General features: G+C 35.8%; 1 protein-coding gene across 1 annotated transcript in view; it reads right to left on the bottom strand.

Annotated features, from left to right (window-relative positions):
- ALG5 (ALG5, dolichyl-phosphate beta-glucosyltransferase) overlaps positions 1 to 18,006 on the bottom strand; it is a 50,485-nt gene that overhangs the window by 7,222 nt on the left and 25,257 nt on the right. The window contains exons 7-8 of the mRNA XM_003803099.2: positions 11,321 to 11,380; positions 6,116 to 6,267 (exon numbers count right to left, since the gene is read on the bottom strand). Coding sequence (XP_003803147.1) covers positions 6,116 to 6,267; positions 11,321 to 11,380 — 212 coding nt within the window. The remainder of the gene's footprint in view (positions 1 to 6,115; positions 6,268 to 11,320; positions 11,381 to 18,006) is intronic.

The raw sequence follows: 18,006 nt of genomic DNA, 5'->3' as shown, positions 1-18,006 counted from the left end.
AAGTAGATAAACAGGATTAAATCAAACTAAAAATCCTCTGCACAACAAAGGAAACAACTAATAGAGTGAAGAAATAATCTATGGATTGGAGAAAAGATATTTGCAAGCCACACGTCTCGTAAGGGGCTAATATCTAAAATATATAAAGAACTCAACTCCACACACAAATAATCCGATTAAAAAACAGGTAAGAGACTCAAATAGATATTTCTCAAAAGGTAATAAACAAAATATGAAGAATGCTCAACGTCACTAATGTAGGGAAATGTAAATTAAAACCAAAATAAGATACCACCTAACACCTGTCAGAATGACCATTATCAAAAGGCACGTGCTGGCAAGGATGAGGAGAAAAGGGAACCCCGGTACACTGTTGATGGCAGTGTAATTAGTGTAGCTATTACGGAAAACTATATGGATGGTCCTCAAACTAAAAACAGAATTACTGATCCAGCAATCTCACTTGAGTACCCAGAAGACTTGAAGCAAGTATATTGAAAAGGTATCTGCACTTCCATCCTCACTGCACCACTACTTGCGATAGCCACATGGAATCAACCTTAAGTGTCCCTCAACAGATGAATAAAGAAAATGTGGATTATATACATAAGAAATACTATCCAGCCTTAAAAAGAAAGAAAATCTGTCATTTGTGGCAATGTACATGAAACTAGAGATTATGCTAATTGAAATAGGCCAGATCCAGAAAGATAAGTACTGCATAATCTTACTTAGATGTGGAATCTAAAATAACTGAACTCATACAAACAAGAGGAGAATGGTGGTTACCAGAGGCTGGTGGGTGGTAGTGGGGAGATGGGAAGATGACGGCCAAAGGGTACAAAGCCTCGTAAGACGGAAGGAATAAATTTTGAGATTTAGTGTTCAATGTGTAGATATGGTTAGTGTATTTTACATTTTAAAATTGCTAACAGAGTAAGTTTCAAGTGTTCTCAGGGCAAAAAATAAGTATTTAAGGTGCCGGTTATGTTAATTAGTTCAATTTAATTATTCCACATCCTATTCACAAATCACAGTATCATTTTGTATTCCATAAATGCATGCAGGTAAAATTTGTCAATTTACAAGAGAAATTTTAAAAAATTATATTACATAAGCTTCAAATGTTTATTATATGCATTAGTGAATTTTGTGAAAAAAATGAAAGGACATGAGTTTTCAGATTTGGGGGACTATTTAGTACTCAACAAAATGCATGAAAAAGAGCTACATTAAGGCTTAAGATCATGATATTTCAAAGCATTGTACAGAAAAAGCTTCCAAGAGGGGGTGGAAACACCATTTAAAGAATCAAGATCCAGATTCCCTAACAGAATTGGACTCTTCCCCAGAAATGCTGCATGCCAAAGATAATATGGGAATGTTTTCAGACTCCTAAGGAAAAATGGTTTCCAACTTATAATTCATTCTCCACCTAACTATTAAGCATGAAGATGGAATAAAGATATTTTTTTCACATGCAAGAACTCAAAAAGTTTATTATATTTTTAGGATGTTAACAGAGGATGTGCACTACTAAAATGGGTGCAAACCAGGAAAAGGAGATCAAAGACAATGCTGTGTAGCAGGCCAGAGACCAACTGGAGAGATATGAGCAGACAGATGTTCCTAAGAAAAGATGAAACTGATACAGAGTCTGTGTTTGAACACAGTAAGAAATAACTATACTCTTAACAGAGGCTGAATGTGAGAGACAGATCCATAGTACACTAATGCAAACAAAAAATTCCAGATTATTGGCTCAGAGCCTGTAGCTCAGCTAGGGATCCAACTACAGACACCAGAACTGGCGGGTTCAAATCCAGCCCGGGCCTGCCAAACAACGACAACTACAACCAAAACATAGCCAGGCGTTGTGGTGGGCACCTTTTGTCCCAGCTACTTGGGAGGCTGAGGCAAGAGAATTGCTTAAGCCCAAAAAGAGTTTGAGGTTGCTGTGAGCTGTGATGCTACATCACTCTACTGAGGGCAACATAGTGAAACTCTGTCTAAAAAAAAAAAAACCCTCTAGATTATCATCTTCAGGAAAACAAATCGTACAAGATAATGTAATCATACTGCATTCAAATGTGAATTATCTTCACATAGCTATATGTATATTAATACTGACCTAACCAAGTTATTTTAAAACTGTACTTGGACTTGAAGTGTGGAGGCGGTATAGGAATTATTTTATTTTATTTTTTTTGAGACACAGTCTCAAGCTATAGCCCTGGGTAGGGTGCTGTGACATCACAGCTCACAGCAACCTCCAACTCTTAGGCTTAAGTGATTCTCTTGCCTCAGCCTCTCAAGTAGCTGGGACTACAGGAGCCTGCAACAACGCCCGGCTATTTTTTTTTTTGCTGCAGTTGTCATTGTTGTTTTAGCTGGCCCAGGCTGGGTTCAAATCTGCCAGCCTTGATGGCAGGCACCCTACCCACTGAGCTACAGGTGCAACCAGCTGTACAGGAATTTAAGAGATCTAAAAATGTGCATCCATGGATTTCCTAGTTTCCTAACATCTAAAACTGAAAAATAGCTTTGCAGAACCATTATCTAGACTATAAAAGCAAATACCACAAAGAAATAGCAAAGAGTTAAGTGCCTATGGCTGGGGGTAGGAATAGGAGATTAGGGAACATGAGGGAAGGGACTGTTCTTTAGTTATAAACATATGGAACTAACTAACTGTACATTATGATCATGTAGTAACACTGATTAAAAATAAAAAAGTAATCACTGGAAGATAGTACATTTCAGAGAATATTTTAACATCTATAAATGGAAAGAACTTATGAGGTAAAGCTCCGAGGATGGAGATATACACACAAACATTGGCCCTCTGAATTCATGGGTTCCGTATCCATACATTGGATCAACCTCAGATGAAACATATTAAAAAAAAAAAATTAATAATATAAATAAAGCACATTATATTAGGTATTATAAGTGATCTGGAGGTTATTTAAAATCTATGGGAGGATGTACATAGGTTATCTGAAAAAGATTATGCCGCTTTACAGAAGGGATTTGAGTACCTACACAGATTCTTGTTACCCAAGAATTCTTGTTGCATCTAGATGTGGGTCCAGGAACTAATAAGCAGGAACCAATACCAGGATCTACTGTGCAAATACTGAGGAGCTACTGTGTATGTATCTGAATTTGAAGACCATTTTTAGGTTATTTATAAAAATTTTAGATCTTTTTATATTTTATACTTAGCATAGCATTTAATCTTATTCATATTTAATTTATATGAATATTTAAGCACACATATTTAATATACCTATACGCAACTCTGTAGCTCTGAATCCAAAGATATACCAATAGTGTGAACTTCAGGTATATTCTTTGATAAATTTCTAATACCTAGATACTTGACTTGATTTGGATTTCTTGAAAATTTTGAGGAAATTTTAATGAATCCTTAAGAAAAACAACAAAAAATACAGTCAAAAGTGACACTGTATGGAAATAAGAAGTAGAAGTATAACTTGGTTTCTACAACTTACATTGTGTAAGAAAAAAATAAGATTGCTCTTTAGCTTTTCTTGATTTAAAGTGCAGGAACAGAGATGTTTAAATGAAAACTATTAATGAAATATTACTGCAGTGAAGACTAAGCAAACTGATACATGCGCATCTGGTGGTTCTCCTTTATAGGTATAAAATAAACATAATTGGACCCTAAATAAAAATGTGAGAGGTTAAAATTGTAAGTTAGGTCAATATTATGTCCAAAATGAATAAAGTCTTTTGCATTACATTTTAAAAAGAAAATCCAATAATATTCTTTAATTTAAAATAACCCAGAAACTGTGCTAAGATAGTAGCTACTGGCCATATGTGGTAACACCTGAAATGTGGCTAGTCTGAATCTAGTCTGAATTGAGATGTATTATAAGTGTAAAGACATAGTGCAAAAAGAAGAATGTAAAATATCTCAATGTTTTTTCATACTGATCGCATTCTGTTATGACAATGTCTTGGATAGACTGTGTTAAAAGATATTATTAAAATAAAATAAAGGATATGATTAAAAAATGCATTTTTTTTTTAATGTGACTAACAGAAAACTTGAAATTACATATGTATCTTGCATCTGTCTCATCTTACAATCTATTGCACTGTACTGCCCTACAACAGCCCTGACAAAGAAACCTCATGATTTTTAGGTTATCAACACCAACCTTTTATATTTCAAGAAAACAAAAGGTCCTCAACAATGAAAAATAGTGTTCTCCATTTCTGAATCCTTCCTTTCAAATTATAAAGAACCTAATAGCTAAGCAAGAAATGTTTAATGCTTTACTTCTAAGGTTGCTCCTTACATTTTCTGATTTTGGGGAGTCCATTAGCTGTCAGTTTATATTAGTCTTAACATAATAAAAACATGTATCTGAATTCAAGCCCAAATTTATACTTCCTAAAATTTTTTAATATAGGAAATAAAAGATTAATGATAATCTTAATTCTGAAAATATAGCTTTTTAAAGCAATTTTTTAGGGGGTTATACAACATATACTTCTAGGGAGACAATAAATCTTTGCAATCAGATAAACAAAAGTGGCAGAGGGCTTAAAATGGACATATACAGGAATAATTATGCAGATACTCATCATGAACAGGATTCAGGGCTAACACTATATTATTAGTTCTTTTAAGAACATTTACCGGGCACCTATTAACTGCTAGGCACTCTATCAGACAGTGGCATATACTAGTAAGCAAAATCAAATAGGACCCTTGCTCTCATGGATTTTATGCTTTAACAGAGAAAAGGAAATATTAAATAAGAAAAGCTATAGGAGTGGGCTATGAATAAAGTACATAGTACTCTAAAAGCATCTAATCAGGGGCATCTGAGCGAGTTTGCAGGGCAAGAGGAAGCTGGCCTAAGGAAGATTTGAAGAAGTAGAGCAAGGGAAGGGTTAGGAAAAGGGAGGAGTTTGTATGTGGAGACACAGGTGGGGCCAGGCTATGCATCATGTGTTAAAGGCCACTGGAAACCACTGAGGGATTGATTCCAGGCAGGAGAGGTACCTATCACTGATCACTCTTAAGTTTAGAAAAGACTCCATTGTGCTACAGCATGGCAGTCTGGGGAAGGATGGTGGTGTTGAGGATGGAGATAACAGAGCGACATAATAGCTAAAACCTATAGGCCTTGGTCATGGATTAGAAACATATAGCGGATGTAAGAATGTCAGGGCAGATGGCAGATTTCTTGCTTCTGTATGACAGTCCTGGTCACCTATATTCCCAGTGTTTTCAAGAAAGAGCTCAGAAGTATCAAATAGTGCTGATGGGTTAAGTATGACAAATATTTAATATGACCATTGGCTTCAGTGACATGGAAGTAACCAGATGGTTAGACTGAAGGAATGGGAGAAAACTCATATTAAGGTGGGGTGAGGCGTTAAGTGGTAAACAAGAAAATGAAGCTACTCGATACAGACCACTCTGTTAAGAAAAGGTTGGCTGTGAAAGAAGAAAGACAGGGCTGGGGCTAGAAGAGTATGGGTACAGATCAGTGGAGAACCGCTAAGAGAGAAAATGAATGAACAGGATTAAGTTCTGAGAAGGTGGCGGAAGATGTGGAGGTCAAAAGGTCGGTCTTAGGAAAAAGACTTTATTTGCTGTAAAAGGACGGAAAGAAATGGGTACCCCATTCTGCTTTGGTATTTCTGAGCATTTTCTTTTTTATTCAAAGGAAAAAAGCCTAAGGAAACACTGTTTTCAGGTTTCTCAATGTATACTGCCTATAAGAAAGGTGAATACATAACTTTTTACTGTATGTTGTATTTGTGTATTTTCAAAATAAGATCCAATCTAGGAAAAGTATAATGGCACAGAAGGAATTTATACACATAGGTGTCAATTTTATATAAATCTTCATAGTCATTATGAGAATACAAGGCTGCTTCTCATTACCTGGAATTACTGCTGGGTAATAAGACAAACCAGATACATTCTAGTTAGAAAAATACCATCGTGGCTGATGCCTGTGGATCAAGGAGTAGGGTGCTGGCCCAATATACCGGGGGTGGCAGGTTCAAGCCCAGCCCTGGCCAAAACTACAAAAAAAAAAAAAAAAAAGAAACCTACCATCGTTCAATGTGAAGAGATGAAAATGTCCGTGAAGCTGCTTCTCGAGTTAATAATTTGAACCCACACTGTGTGTCCCTGATTCCTTTGACACAAAGGAACCACACCAGAAAGTGGAACCCATACATGAGAAGAGTACGGAAGTAAGAACGCTGAAAACAAAGACAAAATATAAATGACTTTTCCATTTATCTGTAAAGGAGACATTGAAAACACCTGGGGATAGACAACCACATTTTAATACTTAATTGATGAGGTAGATCTTACATATGAAAATCATTGTTCCATGAACATCACCAACAAAGTATGTTAAAGAAATAGTGAGAATATCTACTGCTTAGAGCAGAGAGAAGTGTTAAACAGTTACTGATTTTCTGGAGACTGAGTCAGTCAGACAAGAAAAATCACTGGACCTTTGTGTGAGAGGCCAGCGCTTCATCCTACCAGGAGAACCTGGTTTGGGGTTGCTATGAACAAGGAGAACATCTCATTTACCTACATAATTCATGCCTCTTATCCCACATATGTTTCAGTTTCAAAAAAGGCATCAGTTTCCAGGAAGTATTAGCAAAACAAAATACTAGATTTGAACTTATAGTTTGATACCCAACTAATAAGAATACTGACAGAAGGAAGACGACATACAGCCGAGTATCACAAAGGCTACAGACTAGAAAGGAATCTGAAACAAAACCTAGTCTCTCTAATTAGGGTAGCAGATAGCTCATTAAATACATCTCAGAGATTTAGTTCCTTAAAACTTTGGACGTTAAACTTAAGTAGTTTTTAATCCCCTGTGAGGATTTGCTATTGTTATTAGTGATTAATTTTATTATTAATATGAATAGTAACAGAAAAATAGTCTACTGTTCATTAAACACTGCAAACTTTAAAACATAAGAGTGGAAGATAATTATTATTGTATTCAAGATTTTGATAAAAGGCTCTCTCAAATGTCATAGACCCACAGAATGGTACATTACATATGTATACCAGCAACCTGTTAATAGTCCATGTAGTATCTCACACTATAAAAAAAAGGTTTCTTCCTCCTTTTTCTGCTTTTGCTTTTTAAAATTAGAATCTTTAGTATCACCTTTAGTTTCACTCAACATGGCCTTTTCTATTGTCATTGAACAGAACCAGAACTTAACAGAGTAATAATACGACTGATGTAGAAGAGAAAGCACACTTGTACCTGAATCTGGGCTGCATTACTGATTAGTAGGGTGACCTTGATTAAGTCACTTCAACCTTCTAAATCCCAGTTTCCTCATCTATAAAATGATAATGCCTGTCTCACAAAGTTATTATAAGGATTAAATGAGATTATATTAAAGCTTATATCCAAGTGTTTGGCACAGCAGGTAACAGGAACTCAGTGATGTCTTTGTTTATAAAGGAAGAAAACGCGAAAGCTTACTTTACTCTCTCAGCCACAATTTTACTTATGTATTAAACAGGGTAAGAAGGAAAGGAAGAATAAAATACTCATCAATGAGGAAATAAAACAAACTTTTAAAAATGATCTATTCTAGCACTTCTCATTTATACCTAGAATCATTAGTTATGTTTTGATGTAAATATGTCTTACCTCTCTAAGTAGATAGGGCTGAAACCTCATCTTAAAATATTTTGGGAATCTCTCAACAGCTTGCTCAGTGCCTTCCATATAAAATACTTCCAATAAATACTGGTTGATTGATTTAACCTCCAAAAGAGCATTTATTCTTAGGAAAGGAACAAATAGAAATTGAAAGATAGAAAAATAAAAATTAAAGGTACAATACCTATAAACTATTCTCCTTCATAATTTTCCCTTTTTTTTGGAGATAGGGCCTCACTGTGTTGTCCAGGGTAGAGTAGTGGGGTCAACATAGCTCACTGCAACCTCCAACTCCTGGGCTCAGCCTCCAAAGAAGCTGGGACTACAGGCATGTGTCGCCACACATGGCTAATCTTTTAAATTTTTTGTAGAGACAGGGCCTTGCTTTGTTGTTAGCTGATCTCAAAACTCCTGGCAACAAGTGATCCTTCTGCCTTGGCCTCCCAAAGTGCTAGGATTATAGGCATGAGCTACCACACCTGGCCCCTTGAATGATTTTTAATGTGATTTGGGTAAGTTTATTCATTAGCAAATAAAAAATACTTATGACTGCTTTTGCTTGGATGTTAATAGACTTTCTTGTTTTGTTTTAGGCTAATGGTTTCGGTTTTTTTTTTGCCTGGGGCTGGGTTTGAACCCTCCCCTCCGGCATATGTGGCTGGCACCCTACCCTTTTGAGCCAGAGGTGCCACCGAAAGTTTTTTTTTTTTTAAAGCAGAAATATGTGGAGTTTACATGAAGACCTTAACTTACATAATTTCTATTATCTTTAAAAGCCTAACAAGATAAGCCACAAACAAGATCTCGTTTTATTCTTTAAAATTTGGCAGAATATCTTAAAATTTAGGAGACATCTAAAACATGTTATAAGATAAACTTATTTAGTTAGATAAAGTTAACCAAGTCTTACATGAACTTCTGAAATGGAACATTTAAAAACATGAAGGAAAAAGATATTCATGGTTTTAATATTAACAATAATATCTCCAAAATGTTTATGAAATGCAACTAAGGATTTAAGGTGAAATTTAAAGCTAACTGCTAATTTCATTATCTTAAAATAAGAAGTTCCAAGAGTTCAGCAGACTATTCAAAGAAAAACTAAAGACATTAACCACTAATAGATTCTATATTTGGATCTTTTAAAAATGATAAATTAAAAAAATATCCAGACAATATATAAACATAACTCTTATATAGAACACATGGTAATATGAAGACATTTAAGGATGCTAAAGGGCTCTACCAGGGTCGTATCATGTTAATCTTCCAAGAGAGCAATAAAACAGATGGGAGGATCAAATGAGAATGTGTAAAAATATTTAGGGAAGATATGTCTGAGCACTATGTAATAAACTACTGAAGGTACCATGTACTGCCTTGTTTCTTTTCCGATTTTCTAATTGTTCACAGATTGATCACCATATGCAAGGGGCTTACATTATCCATAGCACAGCAAGAGAAATGGAAGGCTGCGTTGCAGTTTCCTGGACCTGTGGCACATGCATGTCTTGTCTCTTGGAGATGACCCTCTACGAGACAGGGTAGTTTTATAAGAGTAATCTGACTTGAACAAGCCTACTGGCAGCAGTTATATACAGCAACTGCAGACCTCTAGTCAGTGGGTTGGGTCATATTTTTTCCTATAGAATGGTGGCCAATTCTGTGGGGACTCAAGGCACTAAATCAAACATTAGGTTTTAAAGATTGAAGAATGGGTGGATGGAAACAAGAAAATTATAAATACACAATTCTTGGGATAGATCCCTTGATGTCTGGCTAAGAGCTGCACTAGGCAGAAGAAGATTTAGACCACAGCACAGTCTCATTTAAGTATCACTATATTTCTAGGAAAAATTTAGAGTTTTCCACAAACACAAGTTCTAAGTAGAAAGAATTTACACCATTAAAAAAACAAAAAACCCATATAGCTCCTTTCTACTCTCACCAACAAATAAATACAGGTGCCAACTATCTCTTGCCCAGATTACTTCAATAGCTCTGTAATTTTGCCCTTGGTAGAGTGCCGAGGCATCACAGCTCACAGCAACCTCAAACACCTGGGCTTAAGTGATTCTCTTGCTTCAGCCTCCCAAGTAGGTGGGACTACAGGCACCCGCCACCAACACCCGGCTGTTTTTTGTTGCAATTGTCATTGTTGTTTAGCTGGCTTGGGCCAGGTTTGAACCTGCCAGCCCTGGTGTACGTGGCTGGTGCTGTAACCACTATGTGATGGGCGTCAAGCTCCACTAATATATTTTTTTAACTAAAAATTTTCAAAAAATTTACTAACAAAACCATTAAATTAGTATTGGTCTATTTTCATTAATTTCATTTACAAAACCAGTTTTTTTGTGTTTTCTACCCAGGTAATTACACTGTACTTAAAATATCAGTTTTTTTCATACTACCTAATTTTTAGGGATTAGCCCATGTTACTACAGTCTCCATTATTATTCACTTTACTGGCTGCTTATTTGATCCAGGGATGTATCTATTGTGGAGAAGTGTTTTATACTTGCTACTATTTTATAGTTAATGTACTGAACATCTTAGACATACACTTTTTCCTTTTCTTATTCTTTGCAAATCAGTAAACTGATGAAGTTGGACTAGCTAGTTTCTAAACTTTCTTCCCAAGAAGAAACTTTCTTTTAAATCCCTGAGAATGTGATAGTCTATGGTTAATAGATTAACCTTTTTAAAACACCAATGAAAATCCATAAAGTATGTAGAATACTGAACTAGATGCTGAGGTTATTAAAACAATTTATTTTTTAGAAAAGGCAAGTCTAGGCTTCTACACTTGAAGTTAACCTTTAAGAGGTTTTGTGACTTATCATATGCATTAAATAACAAACAAACGAAGCCTCTTTCCAGATAATTTTGATCTATATTGAAAAACTACTGCTTTATTCTCCTATTTGACCACTTTAGTAGATGAGCCATTGAGAATATAATGAAAATAAGTAATTACTGGACTTGATATACTACACCTGCATTTAAAAGTGAAAAATAATTAAATCAAAAATAAATTACACAGAATTTCATAAGATATTTTTTCTCCAAGTTATTCCAGTTTTTCTAGCATAATCTATAAAAATGAAGCATTTAATATATTCATTTATTTTTTAATACCCTAAAATGACAGTTACATTCTTCTTAGATTTTAAGGTATAGTGCTTTTATAGGAGAAACAAAAAAATTTAACCTTTGAATAAAACTCAAAATACAGCACTTAAATTTGCCAGTATGAGAAAAAGAGAAGGGCAAGTTGAATGCTTAAAAAAATGTATCATTTAGAAGTTTGCCTTATAACTGTGTAGGTACTCTTTGCGTCTTAAAAAATATTAAAAAGAACTACCTGCATCCTAAGGCAAAGAAAAGTCCATACCCTTCTTGTATAACTTTAAAAACAAAAAAATCAATTCTGAAATGTGCTTATCCTTTATAAACCTAACAAAATTAACATTATTTTATTTTCTTTTGGAAAGAACTTCATTTTTAAGAGATCAAACATAAAAGCCTATTTCTTGCCAAATGTATTTGTAGAAAAGGAAATGAAAGCTGCTGTGTCATGCCAGTTAGAGAAGTCTCACCTGAGAAATTGATTCTTTTTCCAAATGAGCTCGAGATCCACATGCAATAGCCATTTGATCCTGAGGAAGAAAGGAAGGAAACAGTTCTTAAATATTTAAGTATCACTAATAAAAATACTTACATCCGATGTGAATGTCCATTTTTAGAAATTCATTTAAAAAAATTAACATTGAAATGTTTATAGGTTTTATTGAGGAGTTCTGAATATGCACAACTTGAGAAGCTTAATCATATTGATGTAAAGGACACTGAATTTTGCCTGAATAGGGCTAAATACGAAAGGCATGTGTTACTTCAAAATTCTTATCTTTAAATGATGTTTTTCTGAATAAAAATATCAGTATTATTTGAGAGAAAAAATTAGTGGAATTAGAAAGAAATGGTTATTTATCTATTCGTCATATGATGATATACCTTGGAAATCCAAGAATAGCAATTGAAAAACTGCTACAAAGAATTTTAAAAGTGGTCACGAAATGAATATACGTATAATACTTTACCCTTCATATGTACAAACAATAATCAGAAGATAGTGTCTTTACACTAATTATAACATCAATAAAAACAAAAATTGAGAAACATTTCAAGAAAGGTGCCAAGACTAGCTCAGCACCGGTAGCTCAGTGAGTAGGGCGCCAACCACATACACTGAAGCTGGTGGGTTTGAGCCTGGCCCAGGCCTGCTAAACAACAATGACAAGTGCAACAACAAAAAAATAGCTGGGTGAGCACAGGCTGGCTGACTAGATACATAAACTCAGACTGGACATCTGCTTTATACAAGAATCTCATCTTACCTTCACCCTTCCTAATACTGCAACCCTTTAATACAGTTCCTCATGTTGGGTGACCCCCCACCATAAAATTATTATCATTGCTACTTCATAACTGTAATTTTGCTACTGTTATGAATTGTAATGTAAATATCTGATATGCAGGAGATCCTCAAAGGGGTCGTGACCCACAGGCTGAGAACTGCTGCCTTAAAGGATAAAAATAGACTCAGGGTGAAGGGACGGACTTCCATAATACAAGCAATGGACCAGAAAAAAGCAGGGGTTGCAATTTTAGCTGTAGATATAATAGGCTTTAAACCAACAAAGATAAAGAAAGATAAGGATAGTCACTACATATTTGTCAAGGGAAACACCCAACATGAAGAGATTTCGATAATTAACATTTATGCACCCTATCAGAATGTTCCTCAATTTTATAAAGCAGACCCTAATGGATATGAACAACTTGATATCTTCCTGCACTATAACAGTTGGAGATTTTAACACCCCTTTGACAGTTTTGGATAGATCCTCCAAGAAGAAACTAAACAGAAAAATATTAGACTTAAACCTGACCTAGAACAAATGGATTTTACAGACCTCTACAGAACATTGAACATTTCACCCTAATAAAGCTCAATATACATTCTTTTCATCAGCCCATGGGTCATCCTCCAAAATAGATCATATCCTAGGACACAAGTCTAACTTCAGCAAATTTAAAAGTACAGAAATTATTCCTTGTATCTTCTTGGACCACCATGGAATAAAAGTTGAACCCAATAGCAACAGGAATCTCATACTCAAACAAAGTCATGGAAACTAAATAATCTTAGCTGAAAGATAGCTGGGCCAAAAACAAGATTAAGAAGGAAATCACCAAAAAAAAGGAAATCACTGAAATTTTGGCACAAAATGATAATGAAAACACAAATTATCCAAACCTGTGGGATACTGCAAAGGTAGTCCTAAGAGGGAAATTTGTAGTGTTGGAAGCCTTTATCAAGAAAACAGAAAGAGAGGAAGCCAACAACTTAATGGATTATCTCAAGCAACTGGAAAAGGAAGAACATTCCAACCCCAAACCCAGCACAAGAAAAGAAATAACCAAAATTAGGGCAGAAATAAATGACATTGAAAAAAAGAATCCGGCTTGGCTCCTGTGGCTAGGGTGGCTAGGGTGCTAGCCACATGCACCTGGGGTGGAGGGTTGGAGTCCAGCCCAGGCCCACCAAACAACAATGACAGCTGTAACCAAAAAATGGTCGGGCGTTGTGGTGGGCGCCTGTGGTCCCAGCTACTTGGGAGGCTGAGGCAGGAGACTCGCTTGGGCCCAGGAGGTGGAGGTTGCTGTGAGCTGTGATGCCACAGCACTCTATCCAGGGGGACAGCTTGAGGCTCTGTCTCAAAAAAAAAAAAAAGAAAAGAAAAAAATGAATCATTTAGAAGATCAACAAAACAAAAAGTTGTTTTTTTAAAAAGATTAATAAAATTGACAAACCTTTGGCCAACCCAACCAGAAATAGAAAAGTAAAATCTCTACTATTGTCTATCAGAAACAATAAAGGAGAAATAGCAACATCTCAGAAATTCAAAAAATCCTAAATGATTACTGCAAAAATCTCTATACCCAGAAATATGAAAATCTGAAGGAAATGGACCAATACCTGGAAGCATGCCACTTTCCTAGACTCAACCAGAAAGAATTAGAAATCTTGAATAGACCTGTATCAATCAGTGAAATAGCTTCAACAATACAAAATCTCCCAAAAAAGAATATATGAGACCAGATGGCTTCACATCCGAATTCTATCAAACCTTTCAAGAGAAACTAATACCTTTATTATACAACCTTTTCCAAAGCATAGAAAAAGAAGGAATACTTCCCAACACATTCTATGAAGCAAATCTCACCCTGATCCCCAAACCAGGAAAGGATCCAACAAAGAAAGAAAATTATAGACCAATATCATTAATGAATATTGTTGCAAAAATATTCCGTAAGATCTTAGCAGAAAGAATTCAACAACACATCAAAAAAATTATATACCACAATCAAGTTGGTTTTATTCCAAGGTTACAGGGTTGGTTCAACATATGCAATCTATAAATATAATATATCACATCAATAAAATAAAAAACAAAGAGCATATGATTCTCTTAATTGACACAGAAAAAACCTTTGATCATATCCAGCATCCTTTCGTGATCAGAACACTTAAGAAAATAAGTATAGAAGGGACATTTCTTAAACTGATAGAGGCCATCTACAGCAAACCCACAGTCAGTAGTATATTGAATGGTGTAAAACTGAAAACATTTCCACTCAGATCAGGAATGAGGCAAGGATGCCCACTGTCTCCACTGATATTCAACACAGTAATGAAAGCCATCGCAATTAGGCAAGAGAAGGTGATCAAGGGTATCCAAATAGGGTCAGAGGAGATAAAACTCTCACTCTTCACTGATGATGTGATCCTATACTTAGAAAATCCCAGGGACTCAACTTCTTATAAGTCAGTAGCTTTTATATATACCAACAATAGTCATGCTCAAAATATAGTCAAGGACTCTATTCCTTTTACAGTAGTGCCAAAGATGAAATATCTCAGAATTTACCTAACAAAAGGCTTGAAAGTTCTCTATAAAGAGAACTACGAAACTCTGAGAAAAGAAATAGCTGAAGATGTTAACAAATGAAAAAACATACCATGCTCATGGCTGGGAAGAATCAACATTGTTAAAATGTCCATACTACCCAAAGCAATTTACAGATTTAATGCAATCCCTATTAAAGCACCATTTTCATATTTTAAAGAACTTGAAAAAATAGTACTTCACTTTATATGGAATCAGAAAAAAACTTGAATAGCAAGTACATTACTAAGAAATAAGAACAAATCAGGAGGTATCATATAACCAGACTTCAGGCTATACTATAAATCTATAGTGATCAAAACAGCATGGTACTGGCCCAAAAGCAGAGGTAGATTTATGGAACAGAATAGAGAACCAAGAGATGAACCCAGCTTCTTATTGTCATTTGATCTTCAACAAGATTATCAAAAATATTCAGTGGGGAAAGACTCCCTATTTAACAAATGGTGCTGGGGTGAACTGGCTGGCAACCTGTAGAAGACTGAAACTGGACCCCCACCTTTCACAAAAATTGATTCTCACTGGATAAAAGATTTAAACTTAAGACATGAAACTATAAAAATACTAGAAGAGAGTGCAGGGAAAACACTTGAAGAAATTGGCCTGGGAGAATATTTCATGAGGAGGATCCCCCAGGCAACTGCAGCAACACCAAAAATAAATTACTGGGACCTGATCTAACTAAAATGCTTTTGCACAGCCAAGAGCAAAGTAAAGCAAACAGACAACCTTCAGAAAGGGAGAAGATTTTTGCAGGTTATGCTTCCGACAAAAGGTCTGATAACTAAAATCTATAGAGTATTCAAACTAATCAATAAAAAAAGAATAAATAACCCCATTTCTATGTGGGCAAGAGACTTGAACAGAAACTTCTCTGATAAGGACAGGTGCATGGCCTACAAACACATGCAAAAATGGTCATCATCTGTCACGGTCCCTTTGTGGATGCCACTTATCGGGGCCGGGGACCTGGTCTAGCTGTGTTCCGGATGTGGACCACTATACTGTTATCTCACTCAGGAACAACTGCTCTTAGATGCCTGAGGGCTATTTACCTTAGCAGAAGGGAGAAAGAGAGATAGACAGATAGTCTTTGAGGGTGAAGCAGTCTTAGAAGGATAGATGTTAGAGTCTTTCTTAGCAGAGCTTAGTAGTCTTCAGCAGAGAGACGCCATGCTGGCGTTCTGCAAGCAGAAGTGACAGAGTCAGAATAAGCGGGTCTGTGATAGAATGAGCTCACTCCCAACTGCTTTCTCCTCCAGCCTATTATACAGCTGATCTCATGACTCTTCACAGGTGTAGCGACTACTCTACTCCTCATCTGTTAGGAGAGCTAAATCCCTCACCATGCCCTTTTCACCAAGGTATTCCATTATTGAGCTATACAGGTGTTTCTTATAACTCTCACTCCTCCTACCCATAGGCTACATGGGTTGCTACAATCATCCTTAATTATCAGAGAAATGCAAATCAAAACCACTTTGAGATATTATCTAACTCCAGTAAGAATAGCCCACGTCACAAAATCCCAAAACTACAGATGTTGGCGTGGATGCGGAGAGAAGGGAACACTTCTACATTGCTGGTGGGAATGCAAGCTTCTTTTTGGAAAGAAGTCTGGAGAACACTCAAGGAACTAAAAGTAGACCTACCATTCAATTCTGCAATTCCTCTACTAGGTATATACCCAGATGATCAAAAATTATTTTACAACAAAGACATCTGCACCAGAATGGTTATTGCAGCCCACTTCATAATAGCTAAGACATGGAAATAGCCCAAGTGCCCATCAACCCATGAATGGATTAACAAATTGTGGTATATGTACACCATGAAATACTATGCCGCCATAAAAAAGACAGAGACTTCACATCTTTTATGTTTACCTGGATGGAGCTGGAACATATTCTTCTTAGTAAAGTATCTCAAGAATGGAAAAAAAAAATATCCAATGTACTCAATACTACTATGAAATCAATATATAATCACCTACACATTCATATGAATGGCAAAACACAACTATAGTTCAGAAAGTAGAAGGGAAGAGGAGGGGGTTGGGAGGGGGCTTTGGGGAGGAGGAAGGGTATTTTGGGGGACCTCACCTACTGTATATGATACAGTGGTACATTTCAAAGCTATTAAGAAATGAGTATTATTGTGATGGATGTGTTACTTAGTTCAATGTAAGCTTTCACATTGTATATCAAAGCAGTACACTGAACCACATAAATGCATCAATGTACAAAGTTATAATGTAATAAAAAAATATTAACAATAATAAAAATAGCTGGGTGTTGTGGTGGGTGCCTGTAGTCCCAGCTACTTGGGAGGCTGAGGCAACAGAATTGCTTAAGCCCAAGAGTTGAAGGTTGTTGTGAGCTGGCACTCTACGGAGGGTGACATATTAAGAGTCTGTCTCAAAAAAAAGAAAGGTGGCAAGATCTAAACAAAGAAAATAATAATTGTGATGGATGTGTTACTTGGTTCAATGTAAACATTTCACATTGTATATCGAAGCAGTACCCTGAACACCATAAATGCATCAATGTACAAAGTTATAATTTAATAAAAATTAATTATAAAAACATAAACAAAGAAAACATGAAATGCTACCAAGGGAAACAAAAGAATCCACCACACACAAGGTCACACCATGATCATGGATGAGAGGATGTGATAATAGCTTTAAAAAGTCAATGATCCCTAAATTAATCTATGAATTTAAGGTCATATCAGTAAAAATAGGAAAATGATTTTTGATTGAACTAGACAAGCTGATTTTAGAGTTCCTATCAAAAAATTAAAAAAATAAATAAAAGGATCAGGAAAATTCGAAGAATGATGAAAAATTAGTCCCTTGAAATTTAAAAATATAAGGCTATAATAATTAAAACTAAGGTATTAGAATGTGAAGAGACAAATCTATGGATCAGAATGGAAAGGCCAAAAACACATATTAAAAAGGTACACGAAGGCTGGGCATGGTGGCTCATGTCTATAATTCCAGCACTCTGGGATGCCGAGGGGGGTGGACTACCTGAGTTAAGGAGTTGGAGACTGGCCTAAGCAAGAGTGAGACCACATCTTTAAAAAAAATAGCCAGGTGTTGTGATGGGCTCCTGTAGTCCCAGCTATTTGGGAGGCAGAGGCAATAGGATAGCTTGAGCCCAAGAGTTGGAGGTTGCTGTGAGATATGATACCACAGCACTCTACTGAGGGCAACAAAATGAGACTTTGTCTCAAAAAAAAAA

This window comes from Otolemur garnettii, unplaced genomic scaffold (assembly GCF_000181295.1).
Source record: "Otolemur garnettii isolate 467f Iridium unplaced genomic scaffold, OtoGar3 scaffold00278, whole genome shotgun sequence".
Taxonomy (NCBI): Eukaryota; Metazoa; Chordata; class Mammalia; order Primates; family Galagidae; genus Otolemur; species Otolemur garnettii.
This window is presented reverse-complemented; position numbering and strand designations above follow the sequence as displayed.